The following is a 25,852-nucleotide window of genomic DNA, read 5'->3' on the forward strand; positions in this document are numbered from 1 at the left end:
AGTAGAAGAACAAGAAGTAATGATAAGCTATAATCTATTAGAGATGTATTTGAAATTTAGAATCAGTGTACAAGTTCACGCATAACAACTGATGAACAGTTAGTTACATACAGAGGCTCCTGCGCATTTTGGGTATATATCTATCTATCAATCAATCGGTAGATATCTTCAAACCCAGGAAAATATGGAATAAAAATTTGGTTTGCTATATTTAAGCTCTATTAAATATTTTAATAGTCTCTACTTCCCTTTATTTTTGTTTGTAAGTGATCTGTAATCAACTTAAAAACAATTTTTAAAAAGAAGTTCTTTCAACCCAGATAGTAAATGGTAATGACTATTTTTCTTGGTATTCTGAGAGGTAAAAAGATATCTGAAACAAAAAATATTGTAGTATTAGGAATGAATTGTAAAACCGAATTGGTTCTGGGACTGTCTGAAGAGTTGAGATCAGTTATTAGACTTGCAATAATATACCAGGACGCAATGGAGCTAAGATGGCTAGAGATCTGAATATGAACAAGAACTTAATGGGATATAGGGAAGCAGGGGAGAAAACCACCTTGTGTAAAACTGAAATGATTAAGCACCCAACAAGTAGATTTGAAGCAGTGGAAGTGTTGTTATAAAGGCAATGTTTAAAATTTATTTTTACCATCAACAAAAATAAGAAAAAGTAGGAAATGACAGGATAAATTAGATTTAATAAAGCTTACTAGATTAAGAAAATAGATATTATGTTTCTGGGTGTTATGCATATTGATCCATGTAAATCTGTTATTTATTTTAATGTCTAAGATAATATTCCATTTCCTACTGAGAAGAATCAAGATGTTTCTAGTTTTCCCCCCATTGCATACAGTGCGGCAATCAACATTCTGGTACATGTCATTTGGTGCACAAGTGCAAGAGTGTTTCTCTAGGGTAGCTGTCTTGAAGTAGAACTCATGGGTCATGAGGTTTGTGCATCTTCATTTTTGTAAGATGTCAAATTAATCTGCACGATATTACTATTTTTCTAATTTATACTATGACTAGTAATGTATATGAAGCCCTGTTTCTCCATAACCTCATCAACTTCTGGCATTATTAGCCTTTGTAAATTTTATCAGGTTGTTTATAAGGTGATTTCTCTTTTATTATGCATTTTCCTGAGCATTGTTTCATCTGCTTATCGTCAGTTGGGTTCTTCCTCTGAGAAATTGCCTATTCATATCCTTTGCCAGTTTTTTAAAAAAATTGTGGTGTTTATCTTTTTCTTACTTATTATACAGGAGTTATTGCAGAGAATTTACTATAGAAGATACCAATTTTTTGTGGATTATATGGGTTGCAAACATCTTCTCTAGTTTGAGACATTTGTATTCAGTGTAATTTGTCAGAGAGAATTTTCTTTATATTAATGTAGCCAAATAAACATTTTTTTCTTTTATGGATTTAATTTCTATATCTTATTAAGAAATTCTTCCCTAGCCTCAATTCTTAATGCCTTTCCCTAGTTTTCTTCTAAAAATTTTCTCTTGTAAGTTTTAGTTTTGTTTTTCGCAAATCCATTTCGTAATTCTGTATGAAGCGAGATAGGGACTGCATTTCATCTTTTTCCAAACAGAGAGCCAATGATCTCAGTCCCATCATGGAACAGTATATCATTTCCCCTCTGATTTGTATTGCCACTTTTCACGTAACAAGTTCTTCCTGTGTTCCTCTATTTCCATGGTCTGTTTTTGCATGAATATATAAAATTGTTTCAATTACTATAGCTTTCCAGTAAGTCTTGATATCTGAATAAGTAATTTTCATTATTCTCCAAAATTTTCATGACTCTTCAAGCATCCAAAAAAAAAATGTCAAATTCCAAAAAAGTCCTGTTAGACTTGACTGGAAAAGTACTGAACTGACAGATTAATATGGGCAGAACTGTCATTTTTATGATAATGTCAGGATTCCCATGTGAACATGTTCTATCTTACCATTTATTAGCTCTTGAAAAAAGATTTTCAAAAATGTTTATAATTTTCTCCTTTAACGTTCCTGTTAGATTTAATCTTTGTTACCTTATCATTCTGACTGCTTTTGTAAGTGAAATCTTTTTAAAAGTTACATTTTCAGTATCTTCACATTTTCTTTGAGTCTTGTTATTCCTTTCTTGCTTCTAAAGTATTTGAGTTTTCTTTATTCCTTCCCCCACTCCTCCCTCATGCCTTGGAAAAGCTTGAGAACTATAAACAATTTTCACATAAACATTTACTTAAGTTTTATGTAAATTAACATGTCTAACTTCTTCCCAAATAATACAAGGATCTTACATGGATTCAACCCACTTCCCACGTTTTGTTCCGTATTTTAGTTCTATCCTTAAAAAGAGATATTGATCATCATTATTATTTTGTACAGTGAATGCTTCTTAAATTTAACCTCTTTTAAACGTTTTTATTGTGGAATATGACATACATAGAGGGCAAGTTCCACAAATGTGAATGTTATGTCTGAAGGAACTGTCACAAAATGAACATCCATGTAACCATAACAAGACACAGAAGAGTGCCAGCATCCTGGCAGTGCCTCCTCACCACCCTTCCCCAACACCCCTCCCCCCCGTGCCCCAAAGGCAACCACAATCTGATTTTTAAGGTAATTATTCCTCACTTTCCTTTATAGTTTTACCAACTTAGAAGCATGCATCATTAAACACTATACTTTAGTTGAGCTGTATATAAATGGAATCATACAGTATATATGATCTTTTCTTGTGTTTTCTTTTGCTGAACATTTATTTGTTAGATTCACAACTGTGTACAGCCAGTCTGTCTATTTTTATTACAATACAGTACTTTATTGTATATTTACATGACAATGTAAATTCTAAGTTGACAGCTATTCTCTTAAAAAATGACATTCAACTGATTTCGTCATTTCTGTTGAGAAGACAGCTGCCAGCTAATTGTTGTTTATTGGAAGGTAATCCTTTTTTTCTCTAGCTGCTTTTAAGATTTCTCTCTCTCTCCTTTTTTTATTTTCAGCCATTTAACAATGATTATAAGTGTAGAATTCTTCAGTATTTCTTTTGCTTGAGGTTTATATCACTGCTGGAATCCATGGACTGATGGTCTTCACCCATTTTAGAAAGTTCTAAACCCTTTTCTCTTCAAATACAGCTTTTGTCCCATCCTCTTTCTCCTGGCTTTCTGGAAATTTAAATTGTGCACTAGACTTTCTTGTGGTATTTATCTCTCTTCATTCCTTTCATCCTTTGTCTGTAGTTATTTTTGTCTAACATCTTTCAGTTCACTAATTCTCTCTTTAGATGTGTCTAATCTGTTGTTTAAACTTGAGTTAATTTACTGAATTTCTCATTCCCAGAATTTCCATTTGATTTTTTTTTAACAGTTTCCAGTGCTCTGCCAAAATTTTCAATCTTGTTTCTCTTTGAATGTAATAAGTATACTTATTTTAAAAGTCTGTATCTGAGAATTCCAGTATCTTGAGGCCCAATTTCTATCATCTTTTGTTTCTCTTTCTTCATGTTGTTTATGTCTTTGTGTATCTGATTGCTTTTGATTATAAGCCAGGCATTGCATTTACAAACTATAGAAATAGTTTATGGCCTTGCATGATACTACCTTCCACCAGGAAGGATCTACAATTCTGCCAAATGTCTGGGGGCACTAGTGGTTTAGGAACCCTCAGCCTAATTTTAGAGAATGACACGACTCAAAGCTGATCTGTAGCCTCTGTAACAGCATGTCTGCTTCTGGTTAACGCTTGCTCCTATGGTGTAGCCCTTCAGAGTCCCAGCTCAAAATGAGGCATGTTCATCAGATGTCCCCTCTTTGTGGGCCATAGGCTCTAATCTCTGTCCCCCTTATACCCACTAGCCAGTCAAGAGGGCTGCATAGCTGTTTAGCAGCTCCCTCCAGAAATGGCTAATTTCTCCAGAGGAACAGTGACCCCCATACACTGGGACCTTTTTTTCTGGGCCTCCATTCTCCCCCTAGATCTTGTAAGCCCTGATACCTCCAAACACATTAAAAAAAAAAAAAATTAAACATTTTATTGAGCTTTTCCGGTAGTCTTCAGTGGCAGGCATGATTCAAATTACCTAATCTGCCACTACCAGAAGTAGAAGCTCCAGATTTTATCTACATTTTTACCAATTTCATTGCTCACCATTGTTTCTTACATCCACTGTTTCCTTCTGGGTTCAATTTTCTTCAGTCTCAAATATATCCTGCTTCACATTCTTCCAACAAGCTTCTGTGACTAGTTAATTCTATTAGACTTTGTCTGAAAAAATACCTTCATTTCATCTTATTCCTGAATGAGCATTAAGCTGGGTATAAAATTTTAAGTTGACAGTTATTTTTACTTAGCTCTGTGAAGATATTCTTCCACTGTTTTCTGGTCTCTCTTGCTGTTGTTAAAAAGTTTACTGTCAACATAATGGATATCCCTTTGGATGTCGTCATCATTTCTTTTTTGTTGATACTAAGACATTTCTCTTTTTTCCTTTGGCATTCTCCAGTTTCACTACAATGCATCTAGATATAAATTTCTACTTATCCCATTTGGGCTCATGGTGCTACATGAATCTAAGTATTTATGTTTATCAATTCTAGAACATTCTCAGCCATTCTATCTTTGAATATTGCCTCTACAATATTCTTTTTATTTGGACTTGTCATTTTAACTCTGTTATCTCAATTTCTCTTTCATATTTTCCATCTCTCTATCTCTCTGTGCTACATTCTGGGTGATTTCTTTAGATCTATTCTACTGTTTATCACTTCTCTCCTCAGCTGAAACTACTGCTTATGTTTAACCTAGTTGCTGAGTTTAAAATTTTGATGATGACATTTTCCATTTATTGGAGCTATTTTAGCTTCCCCTGTGAGAATCTCTTGTGGCTTGGCTTTGTTGGAGTATCCCTTGGGGTGTGCTTATATCTAACAACCCTATGTGGTAACATTGGCCCAGGATTCATTTTAAAATTAATTTCTCAATTTGGGGGCCCCAGACTACATAGTGGGGTGTTTATGTGTGTGTGTTTTTTTTTTCAAATCCTCAGCATGAGTTAAAGATCCATGGTTTAGAATTCCCATGGCAGATTCCTCATCTCCCACTCTAGAACCCAGGCAAATAGTTAAAAGGTTTTGTTATTTCTCTGTGCTGGTAGGGAAATATTTTCTAGTCATGCTTTTCATTGATGATAGAGCTGCTTTGAAGGTTCCAGTTCCTAGGCCACACCTTAAGTAAGTTCAAGGACTCATTTTATGCCCCCTAGTGGATGGTAAAACCCAAATGCACACATTACCAGAACCAAAAGCTGCAGCTCATTATCTTTACTACTCTAGTTTTCAGTTTTCTTTTGATTTCTGAAGACTTCCTTTTCTTTCCTGAGAGCTCAATTGTGCATTTGAAATTATTTTAGTTATATTTTACCCAGCATTTGAAGATTTTTGTAGAAGGAAGGTTTTCAGGTTACCTAGTCTACTGTATTGCCAGAACCAGAAATCCCATGACACTGTTTTTAAACTTTCCTTTAATGAAACAAATATGTTAATACTAGTATATTAGTCAAAGTTTTCCAGAGAAACAGAATCAATAGATCTATAGATCTAGTCTATCTATTCTATTGGTACCTGAAAAAAAAAAAAGAATATATATATAAATCTATCTATCCATCTATCTATCTAGAGATTAAATGTAAGGAGTTGACTAACATAATTATGGAGGCTGACAAGTCCCAAGCTCTGCAGCTGGCAAACTGGAGACACGAGAGAGCGGATGGTGTAGTTCCAGTCCAAAGGCCTGCAAGCTTGAGAGCCAGGAAGAGGTGTTTCAGTTTGAGTCTGAAGGCAGGAAAAAACTGATATCCCAGCTCAGGCAGTAGGAAATTCCCTCTTACTCAAGGGAGGGTAAGCCTTTTTGTTCTATTCAGGCCTTCAACTGATTGGATGGCATATTAGGGAGGACAACTGGTTTACTCAGTCCACAGATTCAAATGGTAAACACAACCCACCCAGAATAATGTTTAACCATGTCCGGGCACCCTGAGGCCCAGGCAAATTACCACAAAATTAACCATCACAATTAGTAAACTCTGGCTTGATTTTTAGTTAATTTTATTTTTTTCTAAAACCCCAATCAAGTTTTCCTTTGAGACCTAACAACTTATACCTGTCACTACAGCTGAGTTAAGTCAGTGGTAAGTAAACTAGCTTTCTGCACATGAACCTTACACATACTTAATTCTACAAGTCCCTTTATGGATTTAATTTCTCTCTTTTAGGATAAATGAGTTCAAGTCTCTGGAAGTAATGTGGAATAAAAGTGTCACTTAAAAACATATTCATGATCTGTTTTTGCAAAACCTTTGGCTCATATAATCATCTATCTTTGTATTATGAACATGTGGATACTGACATCTGCTCACAACATGTAAATCTCCCATAATCCCAGTTCAGTGACATAACTCAGTTCTAAGTAAATTTTATCTGCAATTTCTTCAAACTATAAATCACAGCAACAAGTCTTCCACCATAACTCTGGGTTTCAATCATCATATAAGTGATAACAAACTTTTACTAAATTGTACTTATGTTAACATTACCCTCCTTTGCTCCTCTTCGGCATCAGCAAAGAGTTTACGAATGTTAGCCTCTGATTCTCCCACATATTTGTTGAGGATTTCCGGCCCATTGACCACTTTAGGCTCTCTTGCATTCAACATCTTGCCAATCTGTCGAGCCAAGAGAGTCTTACCACAACCTGGAGGCCCATATAACAGGATGCCTTTAACATGTTTGCAACCTAAAAAGGGAAAGAAAACAGTCTTACATCAACTAACTAAAATCCAAGTAAGACATCAAAGTTTTCTTTCTTCTTCACATGCATGTTAGGAAAAATACAGCAACAGCATTAACATATATTAATATCTAGGTGCCATAAACAGAACAAGAATGAACTGAAGATCTTTTTAAAACAGAAAATCCACAAACAATTCCTACACCAGTACCAATAGCTGAGGGGGAAAGCTGCCAATTAAAGGTCTTTGGAAAAGTATATTTGAACTATCATTGAGAACAAATACTTTTAACTCTGAAAATGTCTCTTTGACCTAAATACCTAATTAGGAAATATTACTTCTTTTTCATTATCCTTTACTTTAAAGCCAGGGGGAAAAAGATCTGTTTTTAGGCAAGTTTAACCCAACACAGATCTATTATGATACGACAGGCTACGGAAACTATATCTTAGTCAAAGAAATTACAGGTCTACCTGTCAATACAAGCACTTGAAGAAAGGGCAGACATGTCTGAGTTGGGTGGGTATACAGCAATCCATAGAGTCCAGATGGATGTTACAGACTTTGTGGATGAAGTTGAATGCCCTATTTCACGTGACTATGTCAAGTGAGAGACGTGTTTTCTCAGAGCCACCAGGATGAAAATGAAACTGAAGCTTCACAAGAACAGTATTCAATTCTTTTCTAGGCAACCATTGCTAAATGCCTTAAAGGTATCATTAACAATAGCGAAATAGCAAGACTAATGATTTAGACTCCCTGGGATTCCTTTAGCCCACTCTACACAAGCATTTACTCCATTTCTTAAGATTAAGATGAAATTTGGTTTCTGTTTACTCACTCTAGGAATTCTCACCTATTTAAGTTTCACACTTAAGATGCATGACTCTTTACTTATGCGTTTTTTTCTTTATACTACACCAAAAAAGCACTCCGTGAAATAATGAATTCTTAGATTTCAAGCGTTACACTCAAAACTACAGGTGAACAAGAAAGTTTCTGGAAATGGGATACAGTGTATTTTTATGGAAAATGTCCTCATTTGGAACGAAAGCCTTAAAAAATTATATCTTTAAGAAAAATTACGACAATACATCGAATGACTCAATAAAGGAAAACACAAGATTCAACCAACTTTACTAGAAATTTTAGATTCTGAGGAGGAAGATACTTTGGGTTGCCAGTACGGCCATTGCTTCTATCTTTGTTTCAAAAAAAGACTCCCTTTTAAATCCTTGAAAGTAATGAGATCTGTGCTTCTGGTCAGACTTGTAGAGACAACGGGAACTTAGTGGAAACCCTTAAAGGCTTAGATTCTTAACCCTTCTCATCACAGAGTAAATTCCTGTCCTAAGAACTGTGGCCCAGGGACTTCCCTGGTGGCTCACTGGTTAAGAATCCGCCTGCCAATGCAGGGGACACGGGTTCGATCCCTGGGCCAGGAAGATCCCACATGCTGTGGAGCAACTATACCCGTGTGCCACAACTACTGAGCTTGTGCTCTAGAGCCCGCGAGCCACAACTACTGAGCCTGTGTGCCACAGCTATTGAAGTCCGCGTGCCTAGAGCCCATGCTCCGCAACAAGAGAAGCCACCGCAATGAGAAGCCCGTGCACCACAATGAAGAGTAGCCCCCGCTCACCGCAACTAGAGAAAGCCACACGCAGCAACAAAGACCCAATGCAGCCAAAAATAAATAAATTAAAAAAAACAAAACAAAACTGTGGCCCATAAAATGTCTTTGCCCTTGTCCCACCCTTGGGGCATGAGGGGTAAGGAGATAAGGGGATAAGCCTTGAGCTTCTCCTAGAGGCCAACACCACCAGGCACTGTCAGCATCCAAGCCACAGGGACACATCTGACGAGGACTTTGGAACCTGCCTCCTAACCTTCCTCTCCAAACCAACTGCTACTATCATGATTTGAGACTATTTGTATAAACCATTGCAGAGGCAGGTGGTGGTGGAGGGAGTGAAACAGGCACAAGGAGGGGAGAGCCAGAAAGGATAAAATGAAGACTTGCTAAGTACCTACAAAGTACCAGCCCTTAGCCCCATCTTTCCAGTCTCAACCTTCTCCAAGTTTATCAACTTCCTTCTAACCACACTTCCTTCCACATTAAGCCATGCTTTCTTTCAAGGACTCTCACCTCCTCAGCATTCTTATACTTCTGTTATACCTACCCTATGAGCCCTGAACACAATATGGCTTTATTGCACCTAAACATTGGCCACAGAGCATGACCAGAGAAAATTACACCACTGTGCTGACTGATATCCTAACAGTCTCATGCTATCTGATTTCAGTTCTACTCTCACTGCTTTCTCAATATTGCATGCCACCCCTTACCTGTTTCTGTTCATCTCTCATTCTCCTTAGTTATTATCCAGACTTCACTGTTCTCTTCTCAAGCACTACCCATGCCATTAATTCTTAGAGATGATCTAGTTTCCTACTTTTCATATTAAAAAAAAAAAAAAAGACTATCAGGTATGAACTCCCTTCAGCTCCCTGCTTCATTTTTTCTTTTTTTGGCCACCCTCTTTTTTTTAAACACTGCAAATTTATTATTTCACAGTTCTTTAAGTCAGAAGTTTGGGTGGGTTTGGGTAGCTCTGCTCCATTTTTCATAAGACTGAAATCAAGGTGTGGGCCAATGGGGCTCTGGGAAGAATCCACTTCCAAGTTTATGTGGGTTGTTGATAGAATCTATTTTCTTGTGACTGTAAGACTGAGATCCCTGTTTCTTTGCTGGCTGTCAGCTAGGGGTCAGGTTGATCTTTTCTCCTAGAGGCTGCCTACTTTCCTTTTGACGCTTTCCATGTGGTCTCCCTCCAGCAAGTGACTGAGTTTCTCTTATGCTTCAGTTCTCTTCAGCTTCTCTTTCTGACACATCTCTCTGTCTCTTCTGCCTTAAACTACCTTATGTGATTATGTTGGGTCCACCCAGATATTTCAGGTTAATCTCCCTATCTTCTGATGAGGTTATTAGTAACCTTAATTACATCTCCAAACCCCCTTCACATCCCTGCTTCTTTATCTACAAATTTATCTGCAGACATCTCTTTTCTCAACCTCAGCATCAGTTCTCAAAGAAGGAGCTTCCTTCCTCTTCTCCAAAGTTTAAATTGCAATTATTTGTTTATATACTTTCTTTTCTATTAGACTGTAAACTATTCAAGGGGAGGTACTGTCTCATCAATCCTGAATTGCAGACACCCAGCCTAATGCCTAGCACATAATATGTACTCAATAAATGGCTGAATAAGTAAATTATTGATTCTTTTCCTACAAAACTCAGAGAAAATGGGGGGATAGAAAATGGTTTTTAAAAATTATTTGAAGCTCTCAAATTATGAACAGTATGTACTTTCATGGCTGAACTAATTTAAATACCTAAAAAACACCTTTGCAATGACTGGGACTTACAAATTTAGCAAGACAAACTACATAATACATAAATACTAGATTTTTAACTCTGTAACTCTGTTTTTGTAAGTGGGAAATGCTCGATTTAATGTGTTTTGAATTAAATTGACTCAGATGTCATAAAATAAATAACCCACAAAATATTACCATGAAGTTTGAGAGAAAGACAAAATGCACATCCGTGGAACTTATATATAATACAGATCTGTGAAATTACAGAATCTATTCAATATAACATCAATAAGAATGTCATAGAAACTCTAGTCTGCATGAGAACCATAATTCTTTTAGGATGTCAAGAAAGCACATCAAAAATATACAATGACGTGAAGATTTTCAAAATCCACTTCCACAAAGGAAGCAGTTACTTAAATAAGCAGTGGAAATGGGACTTTGTTATTACTATTATTATCATAGCCTTTCTGACTTATTAAATAAGCATTGGTCTCTAATTTAAATGAGTCATAAAAACTCTTCATAAGTAATTCCATTCTACAAAAGTGTATTAAGCTCCTGTTTGGACTAGGCACGAAACTAGGTGTTTGGGATACAAACATGAAAAAGGCAGTCCCTACCTACAGGGCATTTCTGATTTAGTAGGAAAGACAAATAAAAATAGGTTATCTACAATATAATATGACATTATCAGAGATGTGCATGAAATGTTTTTTGGAACCTAGCCAAGAGAGACCGATTCTGCTAGAGTGATGGCAGAAAATTAGGGATGGACACAGGGGAAGAGGTAACATACAGTCTGGGTCTTGAAGGCCAGTTTGAGGTTCATGGTTGGGCAAGCGAAGGGAAAAGGCACCCTAAAGAGAGAAATTAGCATGAGATTAGGCATGGCAGTATGGACCTAGAAGCTGTCCTCTCAAAACAGCCAGTTATCATCTTCTGTGGCTGAGAGCCTTGGAGGTGAGTGCCTGAGTAAGGGGATGACAGGTTCCCAACTAAGGAAGGCCTTGACACCATGCCCGGGAGTTTTTAATTTGTTTTGTAAAAACCCAGGGGTTTTTAATCAGGGAGGATACATAACGGAGATGTGTATTTAAAAACTAACTGGCGGTGGAGTAGACAAAGGACTAGAGAACAAAGATCAGAGGGTGGGAGTCTAGTTGGAGGAACGTTCTTAACCTTTTTCTGGGGACACTGCCTCACTGGCTGGCTCTGGATTTTTGCCAATTAAGCTTTCCTATCCCTCCAAGTCCTTTGGAAGCACATGAACAACTGGGTCCAGAGGCCTCAGAAGGCTGCCTCCCTACTGATACCCCAGCTTTCCCCTGAGCTTCTCCAGGACATTAAGGCCTAGCTCTCATGCTGGGGAGCCTCTGATCTCTGGCTGCTGGACTGTCTGACTGCGAGCTGTACTGTTCCTTTTTTTTTTCCTTTATGTCTTACATGCCCCCTCACTACTCAGAGATCAGTTCCCTGGGTTAGGGAACTACATAGCAAAGGGCAGGCATAGAAGAATAAGAAATCAGTGGAACTGACTTGTTTAAAATGTCATATTCTCTCATTCTATCTCTCACTTTCTTTCCCATGGAATAGTCTAATGGACCTGCCCAGAAAAATGCCCACGTACAAAAATTTGCATGCAATTTTGAGAAGATTTTTAGATCCTCTGAGGTCCAATCATGGAATTCAAATTAAAATCCCTGAATGTACTACTGAAATAATCCAGACAAGAGACCAGGAATGGAAAGAGGTAATAATCTTAAGAAATAGTAGTAGGAAAAGAATGGAAGAGAGGGGAGATATTCATCAGAGCTTAGAGACCAAATGAAAATAAGAAAAAGAGGAAGAGTCAAGGATGACCTTAAGGCATCTAGCCTTGGGGCACATGGGGAAAATGATAGTAATCTCAGAAAACAACCAAGAAGTTAGCAAGAGGAAATCATAACTTTGTTTTTGGCTATAAGGCATTTGAGATTCAGGCAGTAATGTCCATTAAAAGAGACTTGTTGAAAGCTCAGAGAAGGTATCAAAACTACTGGTTCAATGTTTTTGAATGCCCGCTCTAGGCACATGAAAAGCCTCAAAAAGCTTTAAGCAGAGGAATGTGACAATAGGGACAAATGCTCCAGAGACAAAGGATGAGGCCTGGAAAGAGAACATTAGATTTAAAAATCGGAAAGTTCATGCTGACCTGGGTCAGATCATTTTGGGTTGCGGTAGGAGAAGGAAGCTAAGTAGCATAAGCAAGAACAGACAGAGATCACACTTTCAGGAACTCTGGCAACAAAGAGTAGGGATTTAAGGAGATAGTTGCAAGGAAACCTCTTCTTCTGAGACTAGTTAAGTAAAGAGAAGAGGAAGTAAGCTGAGGTTACGCCTGTTGGGTTCTGTTTACCATGTGAAGTAGGGGGCTTAGGTCATCTACAAAATGCAGGATGAGGAGATGATATTGGGAAACATGGTAAAGGTTTGGAAAGAACGTGGGGAATTGGGAAAACGTGTGGGGAAATGTGCTTGAGCAGACAGATGCCATTGCGTAAGCGAGCTCAGCATATGAAATTCAGGTTACTGAGGGACTCTCCTCTTTGTTGTAATTATATAAGCAACTTATAGTGTTAGGTAAGGTAGGTTCTTACTCAATTATATAAATATAAATTTTATCAAAGCTGGCATAAGGATCTTGACTTTTTTGGTTTTAACCATCTCTTTTTTTCAAAACTGAATCTTAAAGTTTAGCAACACAAGGTAAAGTATTAATTTAATTTGAAGTCTATTATCTAATTTTAGCTAGAGTCTATTACCTAATTTTTGCTCAAGTCTATTATCTAATTTTCCATCCAAAAAAATCCAAAACTATCACATGGCCTGTTTTCAACATTCTCCATCCATACTCCACCAAGTTTGAGGCTTTAGTCTTCATTTCTAAGTCATTCACATTTTTTCTCCTTCCTCCATAACTTATATAAGTAATAACTAATGTGGGCTAATAGTATAATCAAATATAGTGCCAAAGCATTTCTTCTCTTCATTTCCTGAGTTCAGTTATTTAACTGCTTATTTTATTAACTGCTCCTGTTAATCATCTTCCTAAAAATACCTAATTTTTATCTGGATGAGGCAAAACATAACAACTCTTGGTTACAGTAACATAAAGGAAGGTGGTAGTGAGAAGCATAATTCAAAATGGCCAAAAATGGCTTTATATATTTGGTTTTGGAATTTTAAGTTGCTAATTATATTTGAATATAGGAGTAAATGAAGTTCTGGGATATCATGTTCTTTGATTCATTCAACAAATGCTACATTTGGAGGTGGGAAGATGAAGCAGTTCTCTTCTGATTATTTCTATTTTCTCAGTGAAATAAAGATTCCAGATCATCAGCTGCTGGTGAGGATGGAAGGACGGAAGAGGTGGTGTTGGATGTTTGAGAAGAATGGAGAGGAACTAGTCATCTCAGAGAGCAGGTGAGGGAACTGACGAGACTCAGGAAATACATCCCTCTCGGCCTTTTGGCTAAGATCAAGTGTAGACTAAGGAAATACAGAAGGAATGCAAGGAAATACTGATTCCAAGAAATACTGAGGGCTCGCTTGAGATTTGGTTCTTAAATTTAAAGTGAGATCAAACACCATGGTTTTGTGTTTTTCTTAAGCCATATTTAAGTCTGGGTACTGATACAGAGTAAGCAGGTAGCTGAGAAACACCTGACATATACAAGATGAGGAGCAAGGCTGTTAAGGGTGTACGTGAGGAGGGTGAAGGTGATAGACCATGGAATCTAAGCTGGGTAAAGATGACAAAAAGGCTGGGAAGTGACAGGGTAAATTAACTGGAAGGTCCCCATGTCAAACTTGCTGGAGTTGGGGTAAGGGCTATGCTAGAAGAAAGCAAGGAAAAAATGGGAGGTGGCTAGAGAGCAAGATGCTTAAAACTGAGATCCCCGAAGTAGTGGTTATTAGTGATGGTGCAGTCTTGGGTATGACCAAAGAGTGGGCGGCTGAGATGGAGTGAAAGAAAAGTTAAATGGAGATGAGGACTCCAAAGAACTGTGAAGACAGACTGCTGAACAAATCACCAACAAGGATACTGAAGTCACAAATGACACACAGACAAATAAAGCAAACAATGAAGATTACAGTTAGAGCAACAAGTAAGCCAGACAACTTCTTTGTTTGGCTCCCCTGTTCATTCTTCTCTAGCAGGGCTACTCTTGTTCTCTTCCATTTTGTTCTCCATATGTTAGGGACAATGAAAAGTATTAATATCTATTAATATATCATTATGTAATAGCTATTAATAACAGTACAAATAATGTAAAACACCAAAGAAATAAACATAGCAAATGGTAATGCCATTGTTTACTAAGGATTTAAGTGAACATGACACTGGAACCTCACTATAAGACTATATTCTGTAAATAATTTAGTATAAGGCTTGTTTGTATCTCATTCTAGAGCCCCTGTCATAAAGTATTTTTAATGATTTCCTAAAATATGAACCGCAAAGCTGCATTTCAATTATATTTCACAACAGGTATTTGTCAAATGGATGAAAGTATGACTTGTGGTCAGGTGCCAGATAGGTGAGGACTGATTGGATTAAGTGCATTAGGAAATAAATCAAGTGAAAAAATCTCTAGAGAACATTAAAAATTACTAACTAAGAGTCCCATTTTTCTGACCAGTGATTCTCAGACTTAGATTTCCAAAACTAGCTAAACAACTTCTTTTTTAAAAAATACCTGGAGATTAGTGTTGTCATTGGGTTGCTTAGTTTTTATTTTGCAAGGTGAAGATTTCTTAAACAAACAAAAATATCAAACCTGGCATCTTCTATCAGCACCACTTCATATAATAAAATATATTGTAATATCAAAAGGTAGGATGGACATAATCTCAGAATAAAGGACAGTTTTTTGTATTAAATAAATTCAAAAGTGGGGGCTCTGGAGTCAGCTTGCCTGGATTCAAGTCTTGGTTCTTCCACTTACTAACTGGAAATAATAGCAACTACCTCAGAAGATTATTATGAAGGTTAGGTATAATGCACATAAGGCACTTAGAATACTTCCTGGCAGTATTATAGGAAGATCTCATAAATATTGGCTTAATAAATATTAGCTTATTTTTTATCACCTTGCTATAGAGGAGTGATGAAATGGAACCAGACTCCTAACTGCTAATGTAAGAATTAGATCATTGTTAGGTGACTGTAAAGCTTGAAAATAAGTGACAATCTTGCTTGTGAAATTCCTTCTGAGACTACTGTGCCCATCTGGCCCCTTAGACACTTTATCTAAAACACGATTGTCAGTTGGACATTGCAAACTATAGTGCCCATTCCATTGATGAATCTCAAACTCCAAATTAACACTGTAGTAAATGAGTTGTAACACAGTAGTTTCACAAAGATTTTACTAGTGTTCAGTAGGGCAGGATTCTCTGTAGCTTTAGTCTCTCTCTTCCAGGTGGATTACTATCAGAGTCAATCCTGCCTGCTTCTCTTATGCCTTAGGCAGAATTCAATTCACACCTATTTCTCAAGCCTTCCAACCTCATTTAGGGTCAAGATGTAGCTCCATCTATAAAAACCAAGCTACCACAACTATTAGTTCCATGTATACACATCCTTCTACCATCTTTCTCCCCAACCTGTTCTATTATAATAAATATGTTTCTTTTCCAAAGTTCCCCTTATCTTCCCAATTGCACACACTCTCATAGCCCTTAACTACCAGATATTAGAAAGCTGCCCCTCCTCTTTCTTACGGGGGCACACACCTCACTCTGCTAGCACCCACCTGGGATGATGTGGTTCTATTGAGAGGAACTGGGGCTATTTCTGGGTTCTTCACCCAAGAGGGCATTTGCAATGCTAGATTACCACTGCCCATCCTTTGCCTCTTAGTTTGAGGTCGATTAGTATGATATGCACTTCTCATCTTAATTCTAACTACCACTCTCTTCCAGTTGAATTAGCAATTCTCCAACAATGTAAAAATTTGCAACACCGTTTGAGCCCCAGGTATTGATATTCAGTGATTATAATCATACAAATTTTGGTGGAGAGAATTTTAGGAGGCTTTAAGTGTGTGCTATGAATAGCTTGAAATGATTTTTGACCTAAAAGTCTAAATATAATAAGACCTTATCCATTATAATAAGGCTTATGTAGCCCCTCTGATGAAAATAATACATGAAAATATGTATGAGACCTAATATACTAATTGTAATCTCTTTTCTTAAAATAGCTCAGTGAAAAATATACAGCCTATTTCTGCAGTAAAATGAATAAATAGTAATGTTTACTGTTTATAATCTTTCAAATATTATCCATAAAAGTGACAAATTTGTATTTGCTAATCTCTTCAATTTTAAAAAGCAGTGAATTTTCTTTGTTTTCCTGAGATTATATCAGAGGCAAGCTGCACTGAGGAAAAATCGTCAGTCAACTTTTAGGTATCCAAAAGAGGAAAAAATTACAGCAAACACTAATTTTACACAAGAGTAAGCAGAATAATAATAAATTAGGAGGAATGTCTGTCAAATTAGCATCAGGATAAAGAGTGTTTAATTTATTTTGTGGGAAACACGATCTATAAAGAGAGAGAAGTGTGAAGTGGGTTTTGTGATGTTTAAAGGGGAATCCCAAGTAGCTTCCAGTTCAAATGCAGACAGATCTGCCAAGTTTGCCAAAATAGGGAGGCTATCAACAGACTAGCGGCAAGTCAGGACATATTCACAAGTCTTGCAAGCCTCTCTCTGCAGTTGTGCAAACCAGATTTGAATGCTTATTTTTAAATCATGCATGCACTTGCAGAAAGTACAATCACAAATTAACATCAATATTTAATCTTTTATTTTAAAGTTTGCATAATTCTAACTTCTCCTAGAATTATGAGTATTTTCTTAGTTCTATTCAACTTATCATTTTAGTAGTACAATATGATTATTTACACTAAGAAACAGTTTTCCAACCATGCAATGAGGACCTGGAGAATAGCTTCCATCAACTCATAATATAGGAGGGCTTTTTGTTTGTTTGTTTCAAAGATCGTCAATCAGCCTCTAAGACGAGTTATCTACATTTGCTTAGCTGGGCACTTAGCAAATCTTTAAGAAAAGGAAATACTTAAGACTAAAAACACAACTTCTGACCCCATTTGAGCAGTCAGGTCTTTGATCGTCTAATCTCTGGGTATCATTTTGTCCAGTAGAGACCTGCTGTTGCCCCATCAACTTTAAAATGCCAAGAGCACCTTGAGTTCCGTTATGATAAAGTGGAAAAGGCCTGTGCCCTAAGCACCAAGCATCTATGCAGGATGCCTACCACCCTACTAGTCTATATCCAAATTAGTCACCTGAGATTCACTATAGATCTTCTCATTAGATAGCCTAGAACTAAAGATGGGTATGTGTAGTAACTCTCCAAACTAATCTTTGCTGACACCCCCATCCGTTTTTTACTCCCTCAGAGGGTGTGGCCTGGTATTTCACAAATTCTTGATGACAAAGATCATGCTTCTACTATAGCAGGTCCTGCCTTGCTGCCATCTGGCAGCATGTATCTCTATTAGTTTCAGAATTTTACAGCTTTTCCTTTCTTCTTTTTTTTTCCTCTGTCCCTTAGCTTTAAACTCATTTTACCTGCAGTCCCCAATGGAGCCCCTTAAAATACAGATTTCCAAGCAGTACTCCTAGAAATTTAAATTCATTAAGTCTGGAGTGGAGCTGGGGAAGCTATTTAACAAGCACCCTCCAGGTGACTGTAATGCAGGCCAAAGGACACTTTGAGAAACATCATTCATAGTTATAACTGACACTACATTAAGCTGCCTTCTAAGAGTTCTTAGGTTTTTATTTTATTTAGTGTACATGTTCTATAGCCTCAATTAAATCATAAGCTAATAAGGATTTTTTTTATTCCTTGACAAGTTGTAGCTGTTGAAGAGCAAAGAACTATTCTAACAAGATAAAAGTTACCAAGAATAAATGTAAGGGACTTCCTTGGCAGTCCAGTGGTTAAGACTCCGTGCTTCCACTGCAGGGGGCGCAGGTTCAAACCCTGGTCTGGCAACTAAGATCCCACATGTCACGAGGCGTGGCCAAAAAATGAAAAATTAAAAAAAATAAATAAATGCGGGACTTCCCTGGTGGCGCAGTGGTTAAGAATCTGCCTGCTAATGCAGGGGACACGGGTTCGAGCCCTGGTCTGGGAAGATCCCACATGCCGCGGAGCAACTGGGCCCGTGAGCCACAACTGCTGAGCCTGCGTGTCTGGAGCCTGTGCCCCGCAACGGGAGGGGCCGCGATAGTGAGAGGCCCGCGCACCGCGATGAAGAGTGGCCCCCGCTTGCCGCAACTAGAGAAAGCCCTCGCACGAAACGAAGACCCGACACAGCTAAAAATAAATAAATAAATAAATAAATAGAGTAGCTATTAATTTAAAAAAAAAAAAAAGAATCTGCCTGCCAATGCAGGGGACATGGGTTCGATCCCTGGTCCGGGAAGATCCCTCATGCTGCGGAGCAACTAAGCCCATGCACCACAACTACTGAGCCTGTGCTCTAGAGCCCGTGAGCCACAACTACTGAGACCACGTGCCACAACTACTGAAGCCTGTGTACCTACAGCCCGTGCTCCGCAACAAGAGAAGCCACCGCAATGCGAAGCCCACGCACTGCAACGAAGGGTAGCCCCCACTCGCCACAACTAGAGAAAGCCCGCGCGCAGCAATGAAGACCCAATGCAGCCAAAAATAAATAAATAAATAAATAATTTTTAAAAAGAATAGATGTAATAAGATTTCTACACTTGAGTACAACTGGGGGAGATATGGTTTTGTGAGAGATGACTTGGGGGTTTTACTCAACAATAACGTCGGTATGAGTCAAGATAGAATGTGGATGTCAAAAATGTTAACGCAATTTCAGCCTGCATTAAAAGAAGACTGATGTTTTGAACAAAGGATGGATAGTTCTGGTCTACGGCATAACACGGACTACACTTGCAGTACTCAAAGTACTCCACTGATTTCTGAGTTTCACAACTTAAAGCAAACATAAACAGATGTTAAAGTTCAGAGAAATGAGAATAGAATGGTAGAGGGCTAAAAATTAAGTTATAAAAGGGTTTACTAGAAGAACCAATCAAGCTGGGAGTTTTAGCTTAGGGAAAACATGAATCTGAGAAGAGTTTAGTTCTGGACAAAATAGTTTTCTTCACATACCTAAAGGGCTTTCACAGGGAATCAGGATTATCCTTGTTCTGTACAGTCTTAGGGGGAGAACTAGAGTTTGCAGAGAAGCTACAAGGACGTATATCTCATCTTAAGTTAAGGAAGACTCAAATCAACAGTTGTCCAAAAAATGGAATGCAGTGTTCAGAAAGAATGAGTTTCCTGTCATTGAAGGAATTCAAGCTTAGCCTAAAGAACTTGGCAGAAGTTATTCAGCAGAAATGGAGAGAAAATGTAAACAAAAGACAAGTATGTGAATTAAATAACTTTTAAGATCCCTTTCAATGCTGAGATTCTATAATTCCTTTGATATTCTGATAGAACCAGCTAGTTTTGCAAAGACAGTAAGATTTAAAATAAATATTCCAGGATGGGAACAAAGGAGACCGAAGGCTAGTAAGACAATAAAGAAGCTATTGCTATAATTCAAGTGTAATTTACTGAAGCTTTGAAAAAGATAAGAGGAATGATCCAAAAGACAAAGCAGAAACAAAATTAGGAGCAGTCAATAATGGATTTGAAAAAAATGCATGCACACATGAACAGAGCCAACTGATCTTTGACAAAGAATCAAAGGCAATACAATGGAGCAAAAATAGTCTTTTCAAAAAAGTGGTGGTAGAACAACTGGACATCAACATGCAAAAAAAAAAAATTGATCTAGACACAGACTTTACACCCTTCACAAAAATTAATGCAAAATCGATCACAGACCTAAATGTAAAATGCAAAACTACAAAACTTCTAGAAGATAAAGCAGGAAAAAACCTAGATGACCTTGGGTATGGCAGTTCCTTTTTAGATACAATGCCAAAGGCACGATCCATGAAAGAAAGAATTGATAAGCTGGACTTCATTAAAATAAAAAACTTCTGCTCTATTAAGAACAATGTCAAGAGAATGAGAACACAAGCCACAGAATGGGAGAAAATATTTGCAAAAGACACATCTGATAAAGCATTATTATCCAAAATACACAAAGAACGGGACTTCCCTGGTGGCACAGTGGTTAAGAATCCGGCTGCCAATGCAGGGGACATGGGTTCGATCCTTAGTCTGGGAAGATCCCACATGCTGCAAAGCAACTAAGCCCATACGTCACAACTACTAAGCCTCCGCCCTAGAGCCTGTGAGTCACAACTACTGAAGCCCGCGTGTCTAGAGCCCGTGCTCCACAAGAGAAGCCACCGCAATGAGAAGCCCGTGCACAGCAACGAAGAGTAGCCCCCACTCGCTGCAACTAGAGAAAGCCCATGCGCAGCAACGAAGACCCAACGCAGCCAAAAATAAAATTAATTAATTAATTTTAAAAAACAAACAAAAGAACCCAAAATACACAAAGAACTCTTAAAACTCAACAATAAGAAAACAACCCAATTAAAAAATGGGCCAAAGACCTTACAGACACTTTACCAAATAAGATAAACAGATGGAAAATAAGCATATGAAAAGATGCTCTGCATAATATGTCATCAGAGAAATGCAAATTAAAACAACAGTGAGATATCACTATATACCTATTTGAGTGGCCAAAACCCAGAAGACTGACAACACCAAATGCTGGTAAGGCTATGGAGCACTGGGATTCTCATTCATTGTTGGTGGGAATGCAAAATAGTACAGGCACTTCGGAAGACAGTTTGGCAGCTTCTTACGAACCTAAACATATTCTTTCCATTTGATCCAGCAATTGCTCTCCTTGGTATTTACCCAAAGGCGTTGAAAACATGTCTAAACTAAAACCTGCACACGGATGTTTACAGGAGCTTTATTCATAACTGCAAAACTTGGAAGCAACCACAATGTCCTTCAGTAGGTGAACGAATAAATAAACTGTGGAACATCCAGACAATGGAATATTATTCAGGACTAAAAAGAAATGAGGTATCAAGCGACAAAAAGACATGGAGAAACCTTAAATGCATATTACTAATCCAAAAGGGCTACTATATGACATTCTGGAAAAGACAAAACTATGGACACAGTAAAAATATCAGTGGTTGCCAGGGATGGGTGGGCGTGGCACAGAGTATGTTTAGGGCAGTGAAAATACTCTGTATGATACCATAATGATGGATACACATCATTATACATTTGTTCAGACTCAGAGAATGTACAACACCAAGAGTAAACTGTAAGGTAAACTGTGGGCCTGTGTGATTATGACGTGTCAAAGTAGGTTCATCAGTTGTAACAAAGGTACCACTTCGGTGGAGGATGGTGATAATGGGGGAGGCTGTGCATGTGTGGGAACAGGAAATCTCTGTCCTTTCCCCTCTTATTTTCCTGTGAGCCTAAAACTGCTCTAAAAAAAAAAGTCAATTAAAAAATGCATACAAAGCACAAATGATATGACTGATAAGGGATTAATATCCAACATAAACAAACAGCTCATACAACTCAACATCAAAAAAAAAAAAAAGACAAGCCGACTGAAAAATGGGCAGAAGAACTGAATAGACATTTTTCCAAAGAGGAAATGCAGATGGCCAACAAGTACATGAAAAGATGCTCAACGTAGCTAATCATCAGGGAAATGCAAATCAGAACCACGAAGAGATATCACCTCACACCTGTCAGAATGGCTATCATCAAAAAGAACACAAATAACATGTTGGTGAGGATGTGAAGAAAAGGGAACCCTTGTACACTGTTGGTGGGAATGTAAATTGGTGCAGCTATTGTGGAAAACAGTATGGTGGTTTCTCAAAAAACTAAAAATAGAACTACCATATGACCCAGCAACTCCACTCCTGGGTATATATCCAAAAAAAACGAAAACACTAATTTGAAAAGATAAATGCACCCCAACATTCCTAGCAGCATTATTTACAACTGCCAAGATATGGAAGCAACCTAAGTGTCCATCAACAGATGAATGGATAAAGATGTTGTGTGTGTGTGTGTATGCACACACATACATACACAATGGAATACTACTCAGCCATAAAAAACAACAAAATTTTGCCATTTGCAGCAACATGGATGGATTTGCAGGGCATCATGCTAAGTGAAATCAGTCAGACTGAGAAAGGCAAATACTGTATGATATCACTTACATGTGGAATCCAAAAAATACAACTAGTGAACATAACAAAAAAGAAGCAGACTCACAGATATAGAGAACAAACTAGTGGTTACCAGTGGAGAAGGAGGGGAATCTAAAAAATACAACTAGTGAATATAACAAAAAAGAAGCAGACTCACAGATACAGAGAACAAACTAGTGGTTACCGGTGGAGAGGGAGGGGAGGGGTAATACAGAGGTGGAGGAGTGGGAGGTACAAACTCCTGGGTATAAGATAGGCTCAAGGATGTATTATACAACATGGGGAATATAGCCAATATTTTGTAATAACTGTAAACAGAAAGTAACCTTTAAAATTGTAGTAAAAATGTGTAGAAAAAATAAAAATAATAAAAAGTTTAAAAAAAAGTATGCAAAGCAAAGGAAAAAGGGAAGAAAACATGACTCCAAGGACCTAGAAAATAAAGGTAACTGGGAAGACAGAACTATTTGTGGGATGGGGAAAAAAATGTTTAATAAATGTAACAAAGTTTTGAACATTTCAAGAATTCACTTCAGTAAGAATTCTAATGGGAGATGGTGAAAGCATCTGAAGATACAGTCATACATTACATACAGTAAAGGTGATCTAAAAATCACCACTAAATGCTTGGATAAAAGGAAATAAGCCTCCAGAAAATAGTGAAGCTTATTCTAGAGAATGGGTAGTGTGGCTTCACATCCAAGTTGTGAAATCTAGAATAAGAAACCCAATAGTAAATCAACTCATTTAAAATGCTGAACCAAGAAGCCTAAAGAGCACCAGACTGGGAGTAAGGCAACCTGCATCCTAGCCCCTACTGTGACTCTAGCTTAAATAAACTGTTTACCCTCCTGGGGCCCCAAAATTCTCATCTGTGAAATAAGAATGACATAAGCTTTTAAATAAGCTTTTCTCAAACTGGTGTTCCTTGAAACATTAATAGTTATATCTTTATGTCCGTATGTTTGTTAAGTAAGTTTAAGTAAATTCAGAAAATGTCAGACTAGATAATTTCTATGGTCTGCTGCTCTAACATGGTGTAATTCTGATCCAAATATACAGTTACCATAATGAATTTAAATCTAATGTATATACAGATATACTATTTGCTTTTGATTATCTCATAGAGAGGAGTATTAAAGAATGTAAAATGGGTGACAATCCTTTTGAGAAAATTTCATACCTCAACAGTGGCGATTGAGAGCAGAAAGCAAAGGGTCTAATAACAAGAGGGACAAAAACTGAGAAAGGACTGGATAATTAAGGTAATAAATGTAAATAATGTCTTTCATTCTGTTTGTCTATCCTTCTAAATGATCTTTTCCTTCAAATTCTTAGACAAGGTGCTAAGAACAGAATTACCCAACTACAGGTTCAACCCATTTGATTTTTTAAAAATTCATTTTTAGGCAAAATGGAGAAAAGGATTCAATCTTTTGACTGTGGCAATAAACTATCATCTTTATGTTACACACAGTGTCTCACCTGGAGCCATTACTACATATAAGACAAATATGAATTTTGAATGGCTGAGTTCTATATCATTTAGTATGACATATGGTCAGCCTTCTGTAGCCAGATAAAGAAAGATCAGACTACAGAGAATTTGTAACACAGTAAAGTGGGTCTTCCTATCTCCCTTTTTCTAAGCTTTCACAGCTACAGTTGGTTGCCTAAATGAAGAGTTATGTTCTGGGCAGTTTTTTGCTAACATTATTGTTAATTCTTTCTTCCACTTCCCTTCCTACAACATCCTATTCTCTATAGTGTCTATCAAGATGGTTGTTGTTTTTCCAAGTCAGTATACCACATGTAAGAAGAAACTGATGAGATTTATAGAAGGAAGTGATAGAGCATTTATCAGCTCTCCTCTGATGGAATGTGATAAAAAGTAAATATAAATCAGCCAAAGTATGAGTTCACAAACAAAGAAAACATATTTCCAGGTGTTCCCTTGACTACCTTATCAACAAACACTGTTCAAAATGGGTAATTACAAAATAGCATATGAGGATAATCTAAGGCGTAAACTATTTTGAACAGTAACAAAAGTTTAAGATAAGGATTTGATGAAAGGGAATAGATTAAATATTTTTGTCTTTCATAAAATCACTTTTTGGCAATATAATCATACCAATCACCATCTACATAGTACCTTGCTCACTGTGAACACCATGTTAGAAAATTTATACACATTAATGCTATACTGACAATAAACCTACAAGTAAATAATTTTGCAGGTGAGGGTACCAAGACTCAGAGAGTTTAGGGCCCAGGGCCCTTATGTATTAAGAGGGCCAGGGCCAGGACCATACAAGTGACAAGTGGTAATGGCAGACTCAAAGTGAGCCTTGTTTTGGCATACCCAAGAGCCTTCTTACTGCTGAGGAAGAGATGCTAATTTACCAGTACAGGGCTTATCTGGATACAATTTTGCTAATACTATTTATCTTAAAAAAAAAAAGTTATCTACCTGTTTTTTCTTGGAAAAAAGCTCATGACACACTATTAAGTAAAGAAAAAAGTCACAGAACAATGACTAGTATGATCCTATTTAAACAGAAAAATAACCTATACATGAGTACAGACAATCAACGCATATGTGTATAAATGCCTAAGCAAAATACTTTCCCCCTTCTTATTTCTGTAGTCTAGTTCCATTTGGGGCCAATACAAGAGGTCTTTCCTACATTAAGAAGGAATCTCAGAGGATCAATGTAGATTTAGTAACTTTTTAAAGACATGGCTCAAGTCTTTACTCCTTCAGTGCATCTGCTGCTTCCTCATATTGCCTACTTTGCTAATTTGGTTCACAATGTACCTTATACTTTACACAACACTGCTCTGGGGGACTTCCCTGGTGGTCCAGTGGTAAAGAATCCACCTTACAATGCAGGGGATGCGGGTTCGATACCTGGTCGGGTAACTAAGATCCCACGTGCCGCAGGGCAACTAAGCCCACGCAACACAATTACTGAGCTCGCGGGCCTCAACTAGGGAGCCCGCGTGCGGCAAATTACAGAGCCCATGCGCTCTGGAGCCTGCACATCACAACTAGAGAGAGAAAACCCACACGCCACAACTAGAGAGAAGCCCACGCGCCGCAATGAACGATCCCGTATGCCTCAACGAAGATCCCATGTGCCGCAACTAAGACCCACCGCAGCCAAAAATAAACAAATAAATAATAAATAAATCTTAAAAAAAAAAATACTGCTCTGGGATGTGCAAATATAGTGTTAGTCCCAAATACACTATAAGCATCTTGAGGGCAGGACTCGGGTCTAACCATCTAAAGTGTTCCACAACTGAGATTAATCAAGTTCTCGGCGTTTATTCTTTTCCTGAAAACTTATACTATGAACCAGGCACCAG

General features: G+C 37.5%; 1 protein-coding gene across 1 annotated transcript in view; it reads right to left on the bottom strand.

The window, feature by feature from the left end:
- The window catches only part of NSF (N-ethylmaleimide sensitive factor, vesicle fusing ATPase), a 158,593-nt gene that overhangs the window by 64,508 nt on the left and 68,233 nt on the right, over positions 1–25,852 (bottom strand). The window contains exon 9 of the mRNA XM_061176781.1: positions 6,611–6,810. Within this exon, the coding sequence (XP_061032764.1) occupies positions 6,611–6,810 (200 nt within the window). The remainder of the gene's footprint in view (positions 1–6,610; positions 6,811–25,852) is intronic.

Source organism: Eubalaena glacialis, chromosome 19 (assembly GCF_028564815.1).
Source record: "Eubalaena glacialis isolate mEubGla1 chromosome 19, mEubGla1.1.hap2.+ XY, whole genome shotgun sequence".
Classification (NCBI taxonomy): domain Eukaryota; kingdom Metazoa; phylum Chordata; class Mammalia; order Artiodactyla; family Balaenidae; genus Eubalaena; species Eubalaena glacialis.